This window comes from Myotis nattereri (genome assembly GCF_964212035.1).
Source record: "Myotis nattereri genome assembly, chromosome: 17".
NCBI lineage: Eukaryota > Metazoa > Chordata > Mammalia > Chiroptera > Vespertilionidae > Myotis > Myotis nattereri.
Window position 1 is genome coordinate 27,518,121 of NC_138092.1, and position 23,168 is coordinate 27,541,288.

General features: G+C 41.7%; 1 protein-coding gene across 1 annotated transcript; it reads right to left on the bottom strand.

Moving 5' to 3' along the window:
- Positions 1 to 5,051: 5,051 nt before the first annotated feature.
- Positions 5,052 to 21,418, bottom strand: OPRK1 (opioid receptor kappa 1; the record flags this gene model as incomplete). The annotated part of the gene is made up of 3 exons (XM_081111552.1): positions 5,052 to 5,584; positions 8,381 to 8,733; positions 21,162 to 21,418. 3 exons carry the CDS (start codon positions 21,416 to 21,418, stop codon positions 5,052 to 5,054), a joined length of 1,143 nt encoding a protein of 380 aa, XP_080967678.1.
- Between the last annotated feature and the right edge of the window lie 1,750 nt (positions 21,419 to 23,168).

The following is a 23,168-nucleotide window of genomic DNA, read 5'->3' on the forward strand; positions in this document are numbered from 1 at the left end:
GATCGAGACTGCAATCAACGTTCTTGCCCTTGACAGGAATTGAACCTGAGATACTTCAGTCCAAAGGCCAATGCTCTAACCACTGAGAAAACCAGCTAGGGCTAACAACAGAAGTTTTATTTCAAGAGACTTTTTTTAAAATGGCGGCAGAAAGGGACTGAAATAGGGAAATTGAGACAACACTAGCTGTGGCCACTCTCTTCCTAACACATTTATTTATTTTAATTTTTTAATCTTATTTTTCAATTACAGTGACTACTCAGTATTATTTTATAATAATTTCAGGTGTACAGCATAGTGCTTAGACAATTATAGAATTTGCAAAGTCACCCCCGATAATTCAAGTATTCACCTGATACCCTACAGTCATTACAATATTGCTGTACTCTACATCCCCATGACTATTTTGTAATTACCAATTTGAACTTCTCAATCTGTTTAACTTTCTTATGCAGCCTCCCATCTTCCCTCCCATAGGGCAAATGTCAGCTTTTTCTCTGCATCTATGAGCCTGCGTTCGTTTTGTTTATTTTGTTCTTTAGATTCCACATATAAGTGGAATCACATGGCATTTGTTTTTCTCTGACATATTTATTTATTTATTTATTTTTTAAAAAATATATTTTATTGATTTTTTACAGAGAGGAAGGGAGAGAGATAGAGAGTTAGAAACATCGATGAGAGAGAAACATCAATCAGCTGCCTCCTGCACATCTCCTACTGGGGATGTGCCCACAACCCAGGTACATGACCTTGACCGGAATCGAACCTGGGACCCTTAAGTCCACAGGTCGACGCTCTATCCACTGAGCCAAACCGGTTTCGGCTTCTCTGACATATTTAATGTAGCTTAATCGCCTCTGGGTCCATCCATGTTGTCTCAAGTGGTAAGAGTTCATTCATTTTTATGGTGGAGTAATATTCCATTATTTACATGTTCCACCTCGTCTTTATCCCATCGATGATGATAGGCACTCGGGTTTCTTCCACATCTTGGTTATTGTAAATAATTCTGCAATAAACATACGGTTGCATATATCTTAAAAACCAGGAGGATGCTGGTTTTTAAATTGCTCTTTGTGTATACAAATTCCACGAGGCTTAGAAACAGATCATTCATGGCAGTGATGTGGTTATATTGTACTGAGAGTACGGGCAGAAGGCTGCTTGTGTTTCAAGGCTGAGTTTATGCTGTTATTGGCAGGACAGTTTGATTTTAAATTTCACATATTTTCCTAGTGAACACGTGGTTTTTTGTAGGAAAGGTAGCATATAACATTGCTCCTGGGATCTTGGCAGCATTGCTGTGAAAACAGGTAAAATTTCCTAAGCAACTAATAGGTTTAAAAATTCTAGATCATTGCTTAGATTCCTGCATGTTTTGGTCCTTCTATTGATCATCCACAGAATTGTCATGAATGGAAAGTTGAAGTTATGGTATATAGTTTAAAGTAACAACTAACATTATTCTTGCTTAAGTGCAGCATCATTTCAGGTATTAAAGAATAAATTAACGGGGAGCCCAAGCTAGCTTGAATAAAGACTCTCTGCTTTTGCATCAGAAAAAAAAGAGAATAAATTATTTAGCACAGAAATCTTCTGCTGTTAATTTTAGCAGTACAATTTTTATTTTATTGCAAGGTACACAATCATATATACAATGCATAATTATCATCTTAAAAGTAACAAGATATGAATAATAAACATCATAGTAAAGGATATATGAATATACTTTTCTTGCAGAGAATAAAATCCCCTTAGGGACGAGAGCTCCATATTGATGCTGAATCTTCCAAATGGCTCTTGCTTAGAAAATAAATCTTATTGAATGGACATGCAAACTTGTCACAGCGTTCTCCTAAAACAGCTCTAATTTAAAGCCAGCCAACATATTTCTTTTATTTCAGTAATTCTTACTACATCCCAACACTAGAAAGAACACGCATAAATTGCCTGATAATGGTTTACAAATTTAAGAACTTTTATTTCTCACTAATGCATCATAGAATGGAGCCATTTCCTTAAAATTTATGTGAATAGTCCTCATTGTTGCCTCAAAACTATTTTCCAAACTATGCTTCCTTTTTTAGTATAAAGCCTGAAGTTTTTACTTAAACTCTCTGCATCGGGGCTGCCCCTAGGTTCCTAAGAGTAGTCTGAGACACAAATACTCTCCTCCCAGTTAGGATTATGGGTTTTTTCACCCGCTTGCCTCTTGCACATCTGTTTCATTTCCCTGAATATTTTCTGACCCCTCACTAGATTCTGTCTCACAGAAGTCGTTACCCAGGTTGGAAGATGGAGTTCGTGGAGCGTTAACTTGAGGATACATGCAGCTCTAGTCTCAAAGACACAGGGGGCAGTGCCCTCCTTGCTGTGATGGGAGAACAGGAGCACGAAGAGATGGGACACAGCTGGGTTTGGACGAATGTATTGTATGGAATGATGAAGGAATCACAATACAACCACTGCTTCATGACAGTACACACACACACACACACACACACACAGACATGTACACACACTTTCACCCATTCATGCATGCACACACAGTCTTGTGCACATACACCCTTTTAATGGAGAAACACGTTTGTGTGATATTTTTCCTCACATACATGATTCACTCTATCATTCTTTAATGCAGTGCCCTTAAATGACATCACCACCCGCCCTCCTCTTTCATTTTCAGGAGATTGGTGTTAACAATAATGGAGAAGCGTCTAACACCCCTCAGGGTCATTTAGAGCGACTTCCCTCTCCTTGGCCTGCAAACTTAGATATAAGAGATGGAGGATACCCAGGCTGAAGCTCAGGCTCTAATGATGGCAACTGGTGCTATGAAGGCATGTGTGGTGCTAAGTTAAAGAGAACACGTTATTGTAAGTTTGTTCCGTGATTTTATCTCTGTTAGAGTGGTGGGTTTTACCGTTATAAAGAGGTTTCTATATTTCCCATGTCAGTAGGGTTTGTTTCTGAAATTATTTGCTATACAGATCTCTTTCCTGTATGATATCCAAGATTTTTAAGCATGGGTGAATGTCAACCAATATTTAACCCATTTCTATCTACTTTTATTTATAAGACTATAAGAACACCTAAGAAAAATCAATAAAATTTAAGAAATGTTCAAAAGAGCTCTATGTTGTTGTTTTTTATTTTTATTGATTTCAGAGAGGAAGGGAGAGAGAGAGAGAGAGAGAGAGAGAGAGAGAGAGAGAGAGAGAGAGAAACATCAATGATGAGAGAGTCATTCATTGATCAACTGCCTCCTGCACACCCCACACTGAGGATTGAGCCCACAACTGGGCATGTGCCCTGACTGGGAATTGAACCATGACCTCCCGGTTCACAGGTCAATGCTCAACCACTGAGCCATCCCAGCCAGGCAGAGCTCTATATTTTTATCATGAAAAACCCCACCTTGCTGCCATGGATTAGGTGCCATGAAAATCTGGAATTGACTAACGAATTGACAAACATTATCATATTAAAACTCTGAAGCCACATATAAAACCTTCAATCTAAAAAGAATATATACACAAGAGAGAGCACACACAGTGAACAGAACTTCCAGAAGTAGTGATGTGTATAGTTCTATAGGTCTATACCTTTGATTTTCCAATTAAATTTCAAAGGGTTCTGTCCTAATAACATAAATATATAGGCTAAAGAAAAGATGAGTGTTATTTTTAAATTACCCCCTTTTCTGCCCAGGCAAATGACAGAAAAAGCCATTACTTCTGAAACCATAATTTTCAGGAAAAGGGAGGGGACACTTATATGTCATCTGACAGTTTTAGCAAAATTACCCTAAATGTGATGCTCAGGGCATTATCCTCTCAGGTGTGCTCTTCACAGAACCCAGTGCAATGGGTGTCTGAGCGCCACGCGTGACATCATGTCCTCATTCAGCTCACACTTAGGACCAATTCTACTTTCCACCAAAAGCCACAGAAGAATAACTTGAGATTTACACGCGCAAAATGCCTTCCCTTCACGAACACCGACAATATGGTAATAGGAATATATTCATAAGGAGATGTTGCATATAAACTAGATTCGGCAAAGGCTACCACCTGAGAGTGAGTTAAATATTCCGTGGCGTTATGGACACTATACGGGACTAACTGGTGCTCGGGGAGTCACAGAGAGATGCGCCATTGACTGATTCTCAGAGAGAAGCTGATGTTGCAGCAAAATGTCTCAGCATCACTCTAAATGACTCGGGGAAATGATTAACATGCTCTCAAGAAACTGCCTGGCTTTATGGCAAATCCATTCCTTGTTTACACATATACTATTATTTACAGATGGAGCTGTACTAGCATATATTTTTGGTGACATTTAAACCAATTTATGTCTTAGCATCAGGACACACCTTATCATGAGATTATTTATCTGAATAGCATGCTATAAATATAGTTCTTTGGGGGAATGAAACTATATTGCAACCCATCTTTTGTATGTTTAAATATCAAGATAATTTTCTACTCTATATGAACATCAGACTTTTCAGGTATGAGTCCAAGTCAAACTTAAGGTAGAATCCTCACCACACAATGTGTGTCCATGTAGCATAAAGTGAGCTGGGCGTGGCCCCTGGAAATGGTTGTTGTTGTTACTGTCAATGTTAAGCATCGGGATTGGGTGCCCACTGGGCTCTGAAACCAACATTTTGTTTTGCTTTGTTTTCTATTCAGAGCTTTTGAACCACATTGCATAGGAGGCTCGCGACAGCTGACTCCTGAAGTAAATCTAGGCAACCAGAAGAAAAGGGCTTGTTTCTTGTTCATCAGAGGAACTGGAAACCAGCCTTGCTTCCCTACCCTTCTGAGGCGTTGTATTTGCTCGCTCAGTTCCTACAACCTTGATGCTTCCATTGACCTGGGTCACTACTACAGCCTCATGTATGACTTCAGACCATGAGACTTCTAAAAGTTTGTAAGAAATTTTACTTTTCCATCTCAGACTGCCGTCGTAATCTGAGTTAAGCCTAGATCATTGAACTCTTCTCTTCCCGGAGAACTATACGAAGACATCTCCACGACTAGTCATACTGGTTTATTTATCCCATCGACATCCCTCACGTAAGCAGGATCCTGAACCGTATTTCTGACCCTGCTAGTGCTCTGCCGCTCCATCCTCATCTTAATTGGAAAGCAGAAGTCCCTGAAACACCGTTTGAAATTTTCGTCGAGGAAGGCATAGAGGATGGGGTTCAGGCTGCTGTTGGTGTAGCCCAAGGCGATGCAGAAGTAATAGCTGGAGAGGGCAGCCGTGCTGTGAGAGGTGCTCCCCAGCGCCTCCACCAGAATGAAGATGTGAATGGGGGTCCAGCAGATGATGAAGACGGCCACCACCACCAGGACCAGCCTGGTGATTCGCCGGAGGTTGCGATCTTTCTCTCGGGAGCCGGAGAGGAGTCGGACGCTCTTTAAGCGCAGGATCATCAGGGTGTAGCAGATGATGATGATGATGACGGGGATCACAAAGGCAAAGACGAAGACGCAGATTTTCATGAAGAGGTCCCACCACGAGTAATCGTCATCCGGGAACTGCAAGGAGCACTCGATGACATCCAAGTCTGCAAAAACAACACCACAATACAAAAAGAAAAGTATTATTACCCATATCTTGGTTGCAGGCTGGATCCCCGCCCTGGTCTGGGCTCATGCCAATCAATGTGTCTCTATCATATGGATGTTTCTCTCTCCCACTCCCTTCCACTCTTCCTAAAAGTCAATAAAAAAATACCCTCAGGTGAGGATTAAAAAAAAATTATATATATATATATATATATATATATATATATATATATACACACACACACACACACACACACACACACATATTTTCTTCTGATGTTGGAAAACTCTGCTTCAAAAATACCACGAGTATGTTTAAATAAAGAAACAGTTCTATTAGTAATGTTTTCTAAAACATTTGAATGTGCTCTTAATCAAATATCCCTCAATAAAACACAATGCATCTTTTTATAATTTCAATTACATATACTTTAAAATATAAAAAATATAATCAATTAAGTATCAGATCAAGCCTCTCAGTAATAAAATCTCCTAGAATAACTTGTAATTTTTGAGTCTCTACAAAAATCATTGTCCAAAATTGTTACTATAAAAATTGAACAAAAATATCTTTTAATGTTTGCTATAGTATTTGTAGGACTAAGAAGAGTTAAAATAATTTTTAAAAAATCACTATTATCATAGAAAAAAATAGTTATTAAGAAACTTTTGATGGGTAGCACATTGCAAAAACCTGAGTTTAAAAAATATTTTACCCTGATATGATTGTCTAACCACCATACTGTATACTTGAAACCAATACAAAATAATATTGAAAGTAAACTGAAAAAAAGAAAGTACTATTTTGAAAAGAAGCATCTCTAAATATTTGTTTTGCAATATTGATTGGGAAACCAAATTTTTATATGGTTTGGGTGTAGGCTAAAATATTCAGGATTATTTTTCTTAGACATCACTAAGATGGGTTTGACTTGTCTGTTGAATCTAGCTTCCTTGAAGGTAGGAAACATTTTTGATTTTTTTGTTTTTTTCTGCTTAACTTTTGTGTATTCTAACATTGTCTCTTCCTTGTGGTTGGCCTCAGCTAAGATATGGAAACAACCTAAATATCCATTCATGGAAGAATGAATAAAAGATGTGAGATTATATATATATATATATATATATATATATATATATAACATTATTCAGCCTTAGAAATATATATATATTTTTATATTATATATATTATAATATATAATAATATTTATAAATATATAACAATATTTATATATTTATATATTTATATAATATATATATATTATTCAGCCTTAGAAAGAAAGAAAATCCTGCCATTTGCAACAACATGGATGTACACCTGGTACACATTATGCTAAGTAAAATAAGTGAGATACAAAAAGACAAATACTATATGATCTAACTTATATGTGGAATATAAAATAGTCAAACTCATAGAGGCCGAGAGTAGAACAGTGGTTTCTAGGGGCTTGTGGGGGGAGAGATGATGGTCAAGGGTACAAACTTTCAGTTATGCAAGTAAATAGGCTCTGGACATTTACTCTGCGTCATAGGCCCAATAGCTAAAAATACTGTACTGTAGACTTAAAATTTGCTAAGAGAGGTAGATAGTATGTTAAATGTTCTCAACATGAATACAAAAGTAATAGTAAAGAGGGCAGGAGGAAATTTTGAAAGGTGACAGATGTGTTTATGCTCTTGATGGGGTCATGGTTTCACAGGTATATAGTTATCCCAAAACTTATTGAGTTGTATACATTAAATATGCACAGCTATTTACATGTCAATCACAACATAATAAAGTGCTATTTTTTATTTTTTGATCTTTATTGAAGAGAGCATTACAGATGTCTCCCATATTTCCACCATTGACCTCCTCCACCCAGTTCCCACTCCACCTCAGGCCTTCACCACACTATTGTCTGTGTCCATATGCATATAAGTTCCTTGCTTAATCTCTGTCCCCTTCCCTCTGAGATCTGTCAGTTTGTGCCATGCTTCCATGCTTTTGGATCTATTTTGTTCATTGGTTGATTAGATCCCATATATAAGTGAGATCATGTGATACTTCACGGTCTCTGAATGGCTTATTTTGCTTAGCACAATGCTCTCCATGTCCCTCCATGCTGTCTCAAAGGGTAAGAGATCCTTCTTTTTTTAATAGCTGCATAATATTCCACAGAGTTTTGTTTTTATCCTCAAGCAAGGATATGTTTTTATTGATTTGTCTTTTTAGAAAGAGAGGGAGAAGGAGAGGGAGAGGGAGAGGGAGAGGGAGAGGGAGAGGGAGAGGGAGAGGGAGAGGGAGAGGGAGAGGGAGAGGGAGAGAAACATCAATCAGTTGCCCTCATACACACCCTGCCTGGGGATTGAACCCCCAAGCTAGGTATGTGCCTGATCAGGAATTGAACTTGCCACCTTTTGGTGTATGGGACGATGCATGTGTCCCTTTTTAGAGAGAAAGAAGAGGAGCAAGGAGGTATCTCAAAATAGCCAGGATACAGTGGAACTGTATTTCATAAACCCATATGCCTATTGTTCCTTACCTTCAGCCCCATTTCCCCAGATTCTGATAGCACTTCCGAAATGGGAGACAGGTTGGGCTCTGTGTTCAGGTAATGTCACTATCTCAGCTTGTGTTTAAATATGGAAAGGGACACAAAATTGTCTTATTTCTTATCTTGCATGGATTTAGGCATTATATTTCCATTGTCTTTTGACTTTTCCACTAGATGTGTGTTCTAATCACTCCCAAATTAAGATTTGGTTTCATTAGAAGTACGTTTAAAAAATTAAATGAAAATGCCTGCCCTTACCTTCCCTGACTTTGGTTCCTCCAAGGACAATCGCGGATATGCCAACAGATGAAGACAGGAGCCAAATACAGATATTGATGATCTTCGCATTCAAGGGTGTGCGAAAGTCCAGTGCCTTGACAGGGTGGCACACAGCAATGTATCGGTCCACACTCATCATGGTCAAGGTGAAAATGCTGGTAAACATGTTGTAGTAGTCAATGGAAATGACTATCTTGCACAGCACATCCCCAAAGGGCCAGGAATTCATCAGATAAACCGTGCTCTGGAAGGGCATGGTGGTAGTCACTAAAGCATCAGCCAAAGCCAGGTTAAATATATAAATGTTGGTCGCCGTCTTCATCTTAGTGTATCTAAAAGACAAGAAGTGAGATAATTTCCTTCCATCTTTATGTCAAATCGCTGAGGTAAAAATGTTTGTGAAAGCCTGTGGATTATTGAATTTGCTTTCATTCCTTTATTCTTCAGATATGTATTAAGTATTTAAAATCAGTAAAAGAACTATTCTAGACTTTAGGAGTAATATAAAAATGGCCCCAAATCTCTGACTTTCGCTTTTATTCTACTACTTTGTGCAAAACTTCATTTAAATAAAAAATTAACAGGTAAAGAAAACAGCATAGATAAATAGATGAATATACTAGTTCGTACAGAGCTTCTCAACAGACTCGCATATAATACAGGTCTTTTCAAATTCACTGGCTAAAATACAACTAAGTTTGTTGGTTTTTAATTTGCCACTGTGCACTGGTTTTTCATTTTCAATGCATTCTGTAAACAAAGCAGGCTGAGTCCTTCCCTTATACATGTCACAGCACTAAATGTAATCTGGTACAGCTGGTGAGAAAGAATTCTGTTTTGCTTTAATCCCATCTTGAGTGAGTTTTCAAGCACATAATTTGTTTCATCTTCTAAATGTGGGAAGAGTAATTTAAAAGTAGGTCAGAAAGATTGCCTTTAAGCCCAAATTATTCTTTTCATTACAACGTGAAGTTTAGAACAATTCCATTTTCAACTAAAACCAAATTAAGAAAATTCTCTCAGAGTGATTCCTCAGGGATCTATAGGGCATGAGATATTCCAAACTATATCAGCAGGCTTTCAGAGGCCAAATGCCAACATATGTTTGGAAAATCCCTAAGTTATTACTTTCTACACACTTCAGGTTTGTAGACGTTATCACAATTAATTCAGCCATCTCCACTGAGCCTTCAAGGAGCCAGGCTTTCTCAAGGTTATGGTCATGACTTTTATTAAAGGTCATTTAAAGGGAGCTATCTTATGGAAAACCATTTCTGCTTTGGCTATAAAATCAATATCAATGGTATTCATTGATCACTGTGTTGGTGTCATTCAAGGCATAAATTTGCCACATGAGAAATTTCTTTTACCATGAAATGATAGAACAGCCTTGACACCCCTTGGAAACAATGTGGTCTAATGTGTAGTCAGATAGTCCCGAGTCTGAACTCATTATAAGACTTTTCTGAGTTTTGGTTCCTGTGAAATAAGGTTAATAAAACCAAAGTGGCAATACAAGAGATAAAGGCAATGGATGGCCTCATTCAAAATATCTGACACAGAGTATCACATTTCACTCACAGTCTCCTAATTCCACCCCCTACCCTGTCCCCACTCCCAATCTTCCCTTCCTCTCTTACATTCTTAAGAAACATATTTGTTTGTGCTTGAATAAAAGCATCATAAGGACTGGCACTACAGTTAATATCTTTTGTTTTCCATTTTGATGCCCTATTGCCTAAGCAGTGCATTAATCTGGAGAGTGGGGAGTTTATTTAAAAATATGCTTTTGTCTTACAGTTTTTACTCAAATATTTTTAAATGTCCCATAAGCTTTAGAAAGTGATTCAATGTGCAAGGCCAATGCTCAGAGCATAGGTTTTATAAAGGCGTAGATAACTAAGCAAGTACATTTCCTGAAGCAGAGCCAAATATTTCTAATGAGCGCACTGAAAGGCTATCTGTCCAGACATTGTCTTCTTTAAAATGGTTTTATGCTTGAAAAAATGCATCTTACAAGCTGACCTCTTACTTTTTCAACTTTCTCCCTCCAAATCCCTAATGCTAGCCAACATTTGAACAGGAAATATCTTTGACTTCTACTCTCACATTGTTTCCCTGATATTCTCTTCTTTCTCCATAAAGTTAAACTGATCTCTGCCTTACACGCTTAGGCAGACCTGTGATCTAGTCATGTTTCCTCCCAACTGATAGACTTTGGAGAGGTCACTAAGAACCCTGAGCTGCAGTTTCCCAACTATAAAATGGGCAATAGAATGCCTGTTTCATAAAGTTCCTGAAATAATTAGTAGTATGCACCTGGTCTGGAGAATATTTCTAATTTATTTCATGTTCCCCAAATCCTCTTTCCTCTCTTATGTGGTAGAAGCCTCTGTAAAATTCCCTATTCTGTAAATTTCTCAAAGTAATATAATGATAAGTGGCATGGCAGGAATTCACACCCAGGGGTTTGATCCCAGCTCCCGCATTCTTACCTCTCCCCAGCACCAAACTCAATATGTTGACTTCCATGTATCCTATTTGATACTCACAACAACTGCCCTTCAAGTTTACCCTGAAGATTTATGTCTTTTCCCCCAATAGAGGTGAAGAAGGTTAGACTCGGGTAAGTAATTTGTCTAGTGTCAGCAGAGGCAGAGGCTCAGTGGGAGGATCTGGAAGGGGCAGGAGAGCAAGGCCTCTCTCCCACATTTCTGAAAGACAGATGCTTATAGCCCTGCAGCACCACAAAGGGAGAACTAAACGGGTATAATTAAAGTAATAAATAAGCAAAGAGTTCAACAAATATTTATTGACAGTCTTACATCCTACACTGGCCTGGATCCATAAGACAAAACCCTCACCCTCAACAACAGTCTGGTTGAGCTGTTGGGTATTGTTTGTATTTAACCAAAATGAAACATAGTTAGTCCTCTGGTCCACTGGTGGAAAAAACAAGTAAGCTTTCTTACTCTGAGAGGATACACAAAATTATTTTCCATGTCATCCACACTGCTTTACCAAAATTCACAAGTATTTCAAGTAAAATGGCATCATCTGGGTGGGCATTTGGGGCTTATGTGGAGAGGCTGGGGGTGGGCTGGCAGCGAGTGGTGGCACTTTTTAGCACACACACCACAGGAGCATATGGCACTAAAAGAGCAAAGTCCGTGGGCTGTCCTCACTAAACCCGACAAAGTTACAAACCTGAAAACAACAGTATGGTGTACCAGCAGAGGCGGGAGAGCAGGCCCAAAAGAAGGTCAACTAAGGAACTGAGAGCCAGCAGTGAGGCAACATGGCGGAGGGTGTCTCCAGGAGCTACAAATGCTCCCCATGATACCTTAACTCAGGACTTTCCCAGTGTAGTGCTCTTTACAGAGAATCAAGACATGGCTCTTAGATTGGCAACCATACATGCTCGTGTGATGGCAAAGGGAACCAAGTTATCTGCTGAGGTATCGGGAACCAATGTCACCAGGACACGTTTCCGGGAAAGTGTGACACTAGCAACCCAAGAAACGAGGCACCTGTGGGGGCCATGTTCTGACACAGTGGTCTCAGGGCTTCTGGCTCTTTCCTTGCACCTGCTGTTCTCAGACAACATGCAGGGGGAAGGTCATTCCTAGATTATTAGAATGTCTTGCTATTGAGGTGTATCGTCCAAGTGTTTTGTTTTTTCATTTAAATCCTGATTCATTAATCAGAAGCTCCTTTTTAGCTTTATGACAGCAGGATAAGTCCACAATCTTGATGGCTAAGCACCAATTACTTAGCACGGAACCTGGTACTTGATAGTTGCTCAGTGAATGCCAACCCTCATTGTCATATTGCTGCTCCTGCTGCTGTTATCATTGCTACTGTCATTAGTAGTTATCTACTTCTGTCCAAATAACCCGTATCACAATCCCATAAGATACCAATGCCTGCATTTTTTTCTGGAGATGATTTTCATTGGTTCTCAGACTCCATGTCTAATAAGTAAAGGAATTCAGGGCTGTCATTCCAAAGCTTCTTAAGGAGCCAGGAATTTCATCAGAGAAAGAATGTGATTCTGAGAATAATGCCACCTCCATCAGCTAAAGATTGAAAAACATTCTGATTAGTGTGGTCACATATGTGTCATGAGGGCAGACAACATGTGACATGAGGTAAGAGGGCATAGTCCAGAAGGTAACACTGATGTAACACATTAGCATGCTGCCCCTCGATGGACAAATGCTGCCATGTACTTTATGGTGTTTGAGTTTTATCAAAGGCACTACCCATTCTTCAGGTGCAGGAACTGAATAAAGAGGAAGTAAGTGAATTGCCTGAAACCAAAAATTGGTGAGACAGTGGAGAATTAAAATCTGAGCCTTCTGAGTAGCCATCTAACTATAGCTCCAACATAATGAAAACAACAAACACCTACAAGCCAGCCTTTAACTTATAACACTAGGGCTGCATTAGGAATCTGAAGACCCCCAAACACCAAACCTAGCAGCAGGAAAATTCTGCAACCCCTGAGAAAGGCAGGCCTTTTAGCCAACAGTGGAAGACTGGCTTAGTGAGAGACAAGTGTTGGCACTCTTCTCTGCATTGCTAACAATATGATTTACTCATTTTCCTGTGTGTTTGCCAGACACATAGGCTTCTACATTTTATGTTTAAAATGATAAAAAAAATAATGATAGGTATACGGATGTGAATTCTCAGAAGAATTAATTTGAAAACATAATGAGTTTGCTTCATTAAATCCTGTCCATATCTTCAGTTTATCTTGATGAAATTAATCTGTCCTTTCGGACTACTTACTATTGAAATCATGGTCCTTTCCTAAAGGGAAGTAGCTTATTAATTTTAGAAGAAGAAGGGAAATTCAGTTATTGTTTCTCCAATGATCTGACTTTGAAATTGCTCCGATCTGTAGTATTCTAAAGGAGTCATATTCCCATAGGCATCAGGCCCCTTCAGTTCTCCAGAATTATTCTCCCAATGCAAAAAGCAAACACTATGAAGAGAACTGAGAAGTGGAGTGTGTCCCTGAGTCCCATGACTGTGGAGGCCGCAGTCACCAGGCAGGTAGCCAGAATGGTGGACTTGCATCACCGCACACCCCTGCAGGGTGGTGGCAGGGAAAGGAGAACAGGGGAATGTCAAAGTAATGATTTTCCTGGAATAGTTAGCACCCCAGTAACTGCTCATTCTGTCTGTAATCAGGGCCCTGACTGCCAGAACAATGTTCGAGTACATGCAACTGTGTGCGAAGCGTATTTATAATGGCCAAGAACACCTAGTGGAAAACTACAAATCTCAAATGACTGAAGTTTCCTAGTGTACAGCTATCTGAATACGTATGTAGACATCTTAAATTGTTTTCCTTTTTTAAAAAAATATATTTTTATTGATATCATAGAGAAAAGGAGAGGAAGAGAGAGATAGAAACATCATTGATGAGAGAGATTCATTCATCGGCTACCTCCTACAGGCCCCATACTGGGGATCAAGCCCACAACCGAGCATATGGCCTGACTGGAATCAAACTGTGACCTCCTGGCTCATAGGTCGACACTCAACCAATGAGCCACGCTGTCTGGGCTAAATTATTTTTCCATTTTTGTACTGAAAACTGACCTAGCTAAAGTAGGCTAAAGGGTGCTGGCACAGAGGAGATACAGTTACCCTCTTTTGTCAAGAGGAAGTGAGCCATTTATTAGGTGAAAAGCAACATCGTAAAGCACAGAGTTTTGAGTTTTCTTGTGCAGTTAAAGGAGTTAATAATGAGTTAATGAGCTCAACAGGAGCTCAGAAAATTGTTCCTGTTGTTACAGCCGATCTCTAAGTGCTCATAAATCTAGCCATTCTTAATCTGATGGCTTCCTTGCTCACCTGTAGGCCAATTTCCTTTGGAATCTCTCAATCCCTCACATGTTTTCTGTTTTCTTATCTTTTATGTAAAGTCTGACTGGCTTGATCAGCAAGCATTTTCAATATTATCCCCACTCCTAAAATTTATTCTTCTTGCATAAGGTTTCCTTATCTAAATCATAAGCCAGCACCCCCTCCAAAGAAAGAAACAAACAAACAAAAAATCATTGGTTGATTTTCTGTTGAGGAATAAATAAACGTTATTCTGAAACCATCTTTTGTTAATACAGGTCTAAAACTGTCTTGCAGCCATACAATGTTAGGTTTTTAGCTGAGCACAGAGCCACCAGGGATGACAATTGAGTGTATCCACAAATTAATATAGAGAAAAGGAGGTGAGAACTGCATAGTTCACATAGAGATACTGTTCTCCCTTGAATGATTAATGGAGAGGTGCTCTCATCCCCAAGGAGAGAGAAGTTCCTCTGGAACTAATGAGAAGATAGGCACCAGGAAAAACTGTCATCTTATAAAGTCAACATAATCAAGAAGTAACCATGGAGACTACAATTTTGCCTGGAGTCTGTTAGAGTTTAGGAGCTCTATACTGATCACCAAGTTATTTTTTGCCTTTTTATCTTTTTTCTTAGGGGGAAGTGTGTGTGTGTGTTTAATCTCTTATCTCTGAAACAGTTCCACAAAGATTTGGACTTCATCTGCAATCACATGTCTCAGAGGAGAAAATAATTCCATTTAGCTAGTCCACATAAACACTTGCAATAAAATCAACTCTCTCTTTTTAGAGGTTGTCAAATGATAAAATTACTTTGAGAAATGCAAGATAGGCCCTTTGTAAATAATTTCTGAAGTTATCTTTGCTATTCTTGTTTTAAGGAAATATTTAATATTGAATCCAAAAGAGAATTTAGGATAAAGTAGGACACATTTTTTTTTAACCAAAGTCTAAGGTAAGACTAATGTTAGATAACAGGGCTAATTATACAACATACCTCTGCCTTTTTTCTAACACCTCTCTAGGCATGGTTTGGCAATATTATCTAAGGTGAGCTATGTTGACATTTGAGAGAATATGGAATAAACTACATGTTTATGGTGTGGACATAAACTACAATAATTACAATGAGCACTTCAAGGTGGAGGAATAAAACAGCTGGAAAGGAAAGGAGTCAGGCACTGTTGCAGACACTCTGTTTGGGTTACTCCACTCTTCCCATACTTCTCCAATTTGGTTATAGCCACGCAGTTGTCAGACTGGCACAAGTTCAACCATGAGGCCCAGACTGAATCAGGTAAAGCTTTTCTTTAAATTAAAAAAGAACATACCAAAGGTGGCCCAATGAAGTACTGATGGGGTGGTCATAATAATCTGGCCGGTCATAATAATCTGGCCTCTCAGTGTATATCCATAATTATCATGCATACTGAAGCTTGAGGTGAGTGTTTTCTGAAGTGGAACAGGAAGGGAAAAGATTGTGTTTAGGGCTGAATTGTGTCCCTTGACCCAAATTCATGTGTTCAAGTCCTAATGCTGAGTCTTCAGAATGGGACTGCCTTGGAAGATGGGGCCTTTATAGAGGTAAAATGAGGTAAAATGGGGTCTTAAGATGTGCCCTAATTCAGTATGGCTGGCATCATAAGAAGAGACTATTAGGACACAGACAGAAGACAATGTGAAGACACAGGGAGAAAACAGCCATCTGCAAGCCAAGGAGAGAGGCCTCAGAAGAAACCAAGCTTGCCAACCCCTTGATCTTAAACTTCTAGCCTCCAGGAGTATGAAAAAATATATGTCTGTTGTTAAAGCCACCTAATCTGTGATACTTTGTTATAGCAGCCATTGCAAACTAATACAGGCAGATTCTCTAGAAACTTGAAGTACCTGCAAGGTAATCACATAGAGCCATCAGGAAGGAAGGAGGCCAACCGAGTCTGCAGCTAGGTATTAACACCTGGGAGAGAGATTCATGGAGTTAGGATTAGTCGGAATTTGCCTGAATATTATGGCCAGAGAAATGGATAATACCATTGAGAGTGGGATGATCAATTTGATGTGCCATCTTGGCCAGGCTACACTCCCCCAATATTCAGTCAAGCACTCACCTAGGTGTTGTTGTAAAGGTGTTTTGTAGATGTGGTTAAAGTCCATAATCAGTTGACTTTAAACAAGGGACATTATCCTAGGTAATCTGGTGGGCCTCATCCAAACAGTTGGAAGTCCTTAAGAGCAGAGCTGAGGCTTCTCTGAGGAAGACAAAATTCCACCTGGATGCACCTGCCTTCCTTGATGCCCGCCCCATGGGTTCCAGACTTGCCTAGCCAGCCCCACAATGACATGTCAATTCCGTGCAATAAATGTCTTCATATGTACATCCCCTACTGGTTCTGCTTTGCTAGCGAAACCTGACTAATACAGAGAGTATGTCAAGTGAGAACCAAAGAGAGCTAAGAAGGCTCTGGAAAATGTGACTATTTAAGAAACGTAAAAGGATGAGGAGTCTGTGATGGAGACTAAAGAGAACCTTAAAGGACGTGGAAGGAAGTCAAGAGCAGGATGCTGGTGCGGAAAGTGAGGAATGTAAGATTGGTCAAGCACGCCAAGTGTCCATGGAAAACAAGTGATAACCAGCCTCACACGTGAGCATCTGGAGTGTGAGCGCCATAACTTTGGTGAAGAACCGCCAGGAAAAGAACCTAAGGGCACGAGCTGAGGAATAGGCGGAAGACAAGGAAATGAAGAGGAGGGATTATTCCTCCAAGAAGCTGGCCTATGACAAACAAAAGGATGAAAAGACATTAGCTAAGGGAACTCAGAAAAATGGAAGCTTTATGGATGTTGATTATTTCTAAGATGAGAAATACTTGAGTATGTCCAGGTGCTTACAGGACAAAAGCAGTAGAAGGGGGGAGATTATGGATAGAAAGGAGATAACTGATATGGCAAAGAAACCTATGGCTGTGAAAGTTCAAAACACAGGAGCAGGGATTTGTCTTGGATAGAAGGAAGGAAATTCTTTGAGATGAAAGGGAATTAGGGGAGGGTGGCTGCCAGTACATGTAGGTAAGAGAAGGAGTGTTCCTAGCAGGTGGATGATATGGTCAGATAGAGGGCTTGAGGATTAGTACCATTTAGATTAGGGTTTTAAAGTGGGAAATAGTAAAAGGAATGGGATCCTTCTGGAAAATAGGAGACACAGGAAACTAGGCAGAATTCTAGTCGGATGCACTTGAAGCAAGTGGTGTTGCTCTGACAAAGATAAAATTAGTTTTATTCTGCAGCATTAAACTAGCTGGGTATAGGAACAAGGAAGATAGGTTACTGGCTTGAATCAGAATTAAGGTTTGATGGGATAGAGTGGCAAAAGGGCAGGAAATCATGATAGTTGAGTATATTATCAAAGAGGCTGAAGTTATGGCTCCTGGGGTCTAGGCTAGGTAAGAAAAGAAGAAATAGTCTGGGAGAAAATGAAGGAGTGCCAGGTAAGAAGGTATCCCAATGTCTGTAGAAGTGGTATAGAGGAAAATGAATAGCAGAATGGATCACAGCACAGGATCTGGGATCAAGCTGCTGGAATCATTCTAATCCCACAGTTAGCAAGTTGTGGCGTTAGTCAGTTTATTTAATCTTTCTTTGCCTTACTTTCAACATCTGTTAAGTGGTCATGATAATATACCTATGGCTGTGAAGATTAAATAAAATAATTCAAGCGAAGTAGGTAACTTTACCAGTCTGGCTTATAGTAAGTGTTCATTAAATTTTAATTATATTTTGCTATGGGAGGAGACAGCTGTCTGCGTGGGAAGTTGCAACGAGAGTGGGAGAATGGATGTTTAATATGTTAGAGGTGGCAAGGTCTGGAGTGTGAGCTGGGTTGCAGGTGAAGAGAAAACGAGTGTCACACCATAGGCACACAGTGTTGGTAGGACCCAAGGATGTGGATCAAAAGCTAAAGAACTTCCCTCCCCAAGGCTACAACCCCCAAAGCCTGGAGGGAAGGGTTTGCTGAAAGGCACAAAATTTAAGGTTTTCATAGTGAAAGGTTAATGTGCCCCCATGTTAGGGAATCATGAAAGATGGTACACATTGAATGATGAAAACAATTGAAACTTTAATTTGTAAGGCAGGCTCACAAACAATCAATGCTTGTTCCACAACCCTAACTTTCTCCTCAGGTCTCAGCTGGCCATTAGACTGGCACCTGCACTGCCATCCAAGCACCCGCATTCCATCTCCAGGTTGAGTTCCTAGTTGACTGAACTCCACCAGGACCCCTTTGCATGTATATTAACATCGCGCTCTTCTCAAAAGTGAGCCTTCATCTTTCCAAGCAACGTTGCTCAGCCCTCAGCATCGATTTGAACCCATGCTCACTTCTGATGAGCACCCCAGGGCCCTCTTGAGGCCGCCCTCTCCAATCTTCACTCCTTTCTTCACCTGAGCCAATGAAATCCAGGTCCCTCAATTTTCCTTCTGAGGTTTTATTTTCAGTCCTTTGACTATGTATCATTCTGAACAAATTCTAAGTACTCTACAATTCTCTTAGCTATAGATTTATGAGCACTATCATTTCAATAGGCTGGCATTCCAGGATAATAGTATAATTCTTCACTTTTCATTTATTATCCAACATAATCACCAACTAATTGAGAATGAGGTGGAAGGATGGAAGATGTTTTTATGTGAACTATCTAACTGCTTTTGTATTTGTAGCTGAATGTATCCCCTTCTAACAAATTTAGTCCTGGATATATATATATATATATATATATATATATATATATATTATGCTAATTAGACCGAATGTCTTCCGGACATTCTTCCGGACAAAGCCACGGTGGTGGGGGCCAAGGCAGAGGTGGTTAGGGGTGATCAGGCCAGCAGAGGAGGGCAGTTAGGGGCGACCAGGCTGGCAGGGGAGGGCGGTTAGGGGTGATCAGGCTGGCAGGCAGGGGAGCAGTTAGGGGCATCAGGCAGGCAGGCAGAGTGGTTAAGGGTGATCAGGCAGGCAGGCAGATGAGCGGTTAGGAGCCAGCGGTCCCAGATTGGAGAGGGTGCCGGCTGGGCTGAGGGACTCCCCGCCCCTCCCGTGCACAAATTTCATGCACCAGGCCTCTACAATAATTCTTTTTTCTTTTTGACATGTCTAATGTTCTCCATTGTCTTTGCACATATTTTAGGATTTTTCTTTGTTTTTAATCCTAGTCTACAGGGCCATATAAAAAGTTGTAGAGCAGCTAAAGAAACTCTTCTCAGGCAAAAACTTCAGGTGCTCATTCAAATGACAATAAGCTGTATCTGTTTTACTGAAGCATGTAAATACAGTATGAGTAGGAGCAGAGTTGAACTTTTTCTTAGCGACCTCTTTTTGTGTAACAATCTTTTATTACAAAACAACAGCCTCTGTATCAAAGATCTTTTAAAAATGTTAATTATAATATAAAACACAGCTGTCTTTTCTTTTCTCTTTGTTACTATAATCTTCTCTCTAATGAGAGCAGCCCTGAAATTACTAATGACTTGGAAAAACAATTTGCTTTTAAAATATTCTCCCCTTCTGTAGCCTTTACTCATCACTGATAGAATTCCTGTAAATGCAATAAGCAATTATGGAAACCAAGGGTACCAAGCTACAGACACTAATTGTAGGTAAAATGAGCTTTATAATGTATTTGGAGGTCTAAATAATGGTTTTTAGTTTTGGAGCATGGGTGAAGATAAAAGACCTGACATTCCCAAGCCAAAAAAAAAAAATAAAAAAGCATCCGTATGACAATGATTTCCCAAGAGAATCAGACTCCAGCTACTGTAGATACTGTTCTGAAAGTTCACAATAAGGAAAAAGCCTGTTTTAAAACTAAAGTCAGGATAAAAAGAAGAAATTAGTTCCTCATTTTTTAATGCCCCTAAACAGAGTGACTTGCACATTTTATTTCACAGGATACTCTCCAAGCAATGTAAGCTTCTTATTCCCTCCCAAAGGTGCATCGCCAGGGCATTAAGTCTCCCAAAAGTGAAACACATACGTCTCAAGGGGCAACCAGAACAAAGTTGTATTTTTCTTCTTTTTCTTTGTTGAAAGAGGCCAAAGTAAGAATAACTTCACTTACCAGAGCATTAGCATTATGTGGATAGCTGGATATTTATTATTGGAAGTAGGAATCAACAGAATCCCACAAAAGAATAATAAAATAAAACCTTCAATTTCTCACGGTGGAGAATAAAAAAAAAAGCAATTTTTTTAAAAACTTCCACCACCCATACATACTCCAGAGATAAGTATTAGATGACTTATTTACAGAAGTCCCTGATGGGCTAAACAAATAGCATTTCAGTACTAAAAAAGGCTCACGTGTGGATACCAAACAACCTTAAATAGTAGATTGGTTTTCGCATCATAAAACTTAGTACTAACCTGATGAATCAAGGAAATTCTGATTTATATACAGTGTGCTCGGTGGGTCTGAATTTATCTTAAAAACCATTTTCAAAGAGCTAAACAAAGTGCTCCCAACTGGCCCAGGCAACCAAGCAAAGGGCCAGGCAAAGGGACTGGTTTTCTCTCCGGGAGCATTGGCCTTGGTCCACACCCTGGTACTTACCAGTCCAGAGTTTGAGAATGAGGTGGAAGGATGGAGGGGTTGGGGAAACGAGAAAACTCACACGCTCAAGAATCTCTGGCCGCTGGGATTCGCCCTGTGTGAACCTCGCAGTCCCCACCAAAAACTCTCCCTGGAAATCGTTCATGTCTAAGAGGCCACCCTCTGAGACTCTCCCGAGCCCCGCACAGACGGTATAGAGTCCCCACCACCTGGCTGGCTCCCCATCGCAGGTCTGGGTGGTGGGCCCTCCCTCCTGCCTCTGCCCACTGACGCGCCCGGACCCTGCGCTCACCGGATGATCACGAACATGACCAGGGAGTTTCCCACCAAGCCCACGACGAACACCAACGAGTAGACTGCCGTGATGATGACCGGGATGGCGGGGGAGATGTAGGCGGCTTCCAGCGGCGTGTCCTCGGAGCCCGAGCTGCTGTTGCTGTCGGGCTCGGCCCAGCCCGGGACCCCGCCGCTGCCGTTGGGGAGCAGGCAGGTGCTCGGCGCGCAGGTGGGGCCCGGATCCCCGCGGAAGATCTGAACTGGGGACTCCATGGCCGCAGGTGGAGCGTGAGGACAGGCTGCACCTCCGGGGCTGCGGGAGCGGGAGAACGAGCTGGTCCTGGGGAGGCAAACTTTGCCCGCGTCAGGCTTCGCGCAGGGAGGCCGGCGGGGGCGGGGGGTCTAGGGCCCGCTGTCGCCCACCAGGGCCGCAGGTCCCAGGGCGGGACCAGGAGCAGGACGTCTAGCTGTCACCCTCGGGAACAGGCGCGCTGCTGGGTGCCGGGTGGGGTGGAGGGCTCTCGCTCTTTTTCCCTAGCTCCAGAGAAGCCCCCCTTTCCTAGGCATTGTCCCCTGGCGGGCAGGTCCTCAGCCTGCCGCTCTGAGCCCCCAGGGACAAGGGACCTCGAGTGCAGCGTCCTCGCTCCCAAGGACTGCGCCCGCCAAGCCCTAAGCTCACCTCTGGCTCTCGGAGACGCGCCGCGCGGAGAGGTCCCGACGGGTGATGAACAGCGCGTGCCCGGCTCCGGCTCGGCTCTCAGGGTCGCCACGCACCCGCCGCACTGCGCAGGCTCTCGGACCCCGCGCCCCGCTCTGCCCCAGGGCCCTTTGCAGCCCAGCGCGGGGCTCCCGGGACTGGCGGCGCTCAGCCGGGCGGGACGCGCGAGTACGTGGCGGGCGGGCGCGAGGGGCGCGCGGGCGGGGAGCTCGGGTGGCGCGCTCGCCCCACCCGGGGGCCTCGCCCCGTCCTGCCCACTCACAACCTGCCGAGGGGTTGGGGCTTCGGCCCCGCGCCCCAAACTCGCCCAGCTGGCTCACCCTTCTAGGAAGTTCTCAGACCCTCCCGACAGCCTCATTGGGAGGGCTCTGCAGTCTTCCCACCATCCCAATCCAGGGAGCCGCTGAGTCGTTTACACTGAGCAGTAAGGAAGCAGGTGCCTAGTTAGTGCGAGTACTGTTCACTTGGATTATTCTGGATATGCCCAGAATTTGTTGTAGGCATAGTTCCCAGCACACACCTTCTTTCAGGGGCGGGGAGACAACGTAGGTTTGCTTATTTGAATGACCCATCCAAATACAGTAGCAAAATCATCCAATTAGAATAAGACAGGTCATAAACCAGTAATGATTTAATATGCATAACTAGAATATCTCTGTTCCCTTCAGGATCCTTGAACTGGGACAGCCCAGACTGCGTCTTGCAGATATTCCCTGTACTGTGTGGAATTACCTGCAGAACAAAACACTCCTTAGGGCCCAGTGTTGATCCACTGTAGGTGAGAATGCCTCTTTCTTTTACATCCATCCGTGCGGCCTCACATCCTGACTATAGCGCCTTCTCTATGATGCCTCTGAGAACCTGAACCCCCCTAGAGAAATCCAGTCACCATCCTTTCATTGGGTAACTCTTTCACTCCAAGGGACCACGGTCAGATTCTGCTGGGTGTAAGAGGCCCTCAGGCAAAGGGACTCATGGGACAATGGCTAAAGGTAGGACAGCAAAGGAGGGCTGGAGGAGGGGAGCCAGGATTCCACCACTGAGGTGGGGATCCTGAGAAGAATGGGGACTTCCCCTTGTCTAATTCGGTATTGGAGGCTGGATGCCAGGAGACCAAGGCACCTCCCTTTCTCAGCTGGATTCCTGTGTAGGACTGACTTCTTGAGACAAATACAGCCCCCCACCGCGTCCCACAGCTCACATCCATGCCCACATGCAGACACCATAATGGCTGATAGAGGAATTCCATCCATCAGCTGACAGCAGAAGAGGGCTCCTATCTCCCAAAGAAGGATTTTAACCTAC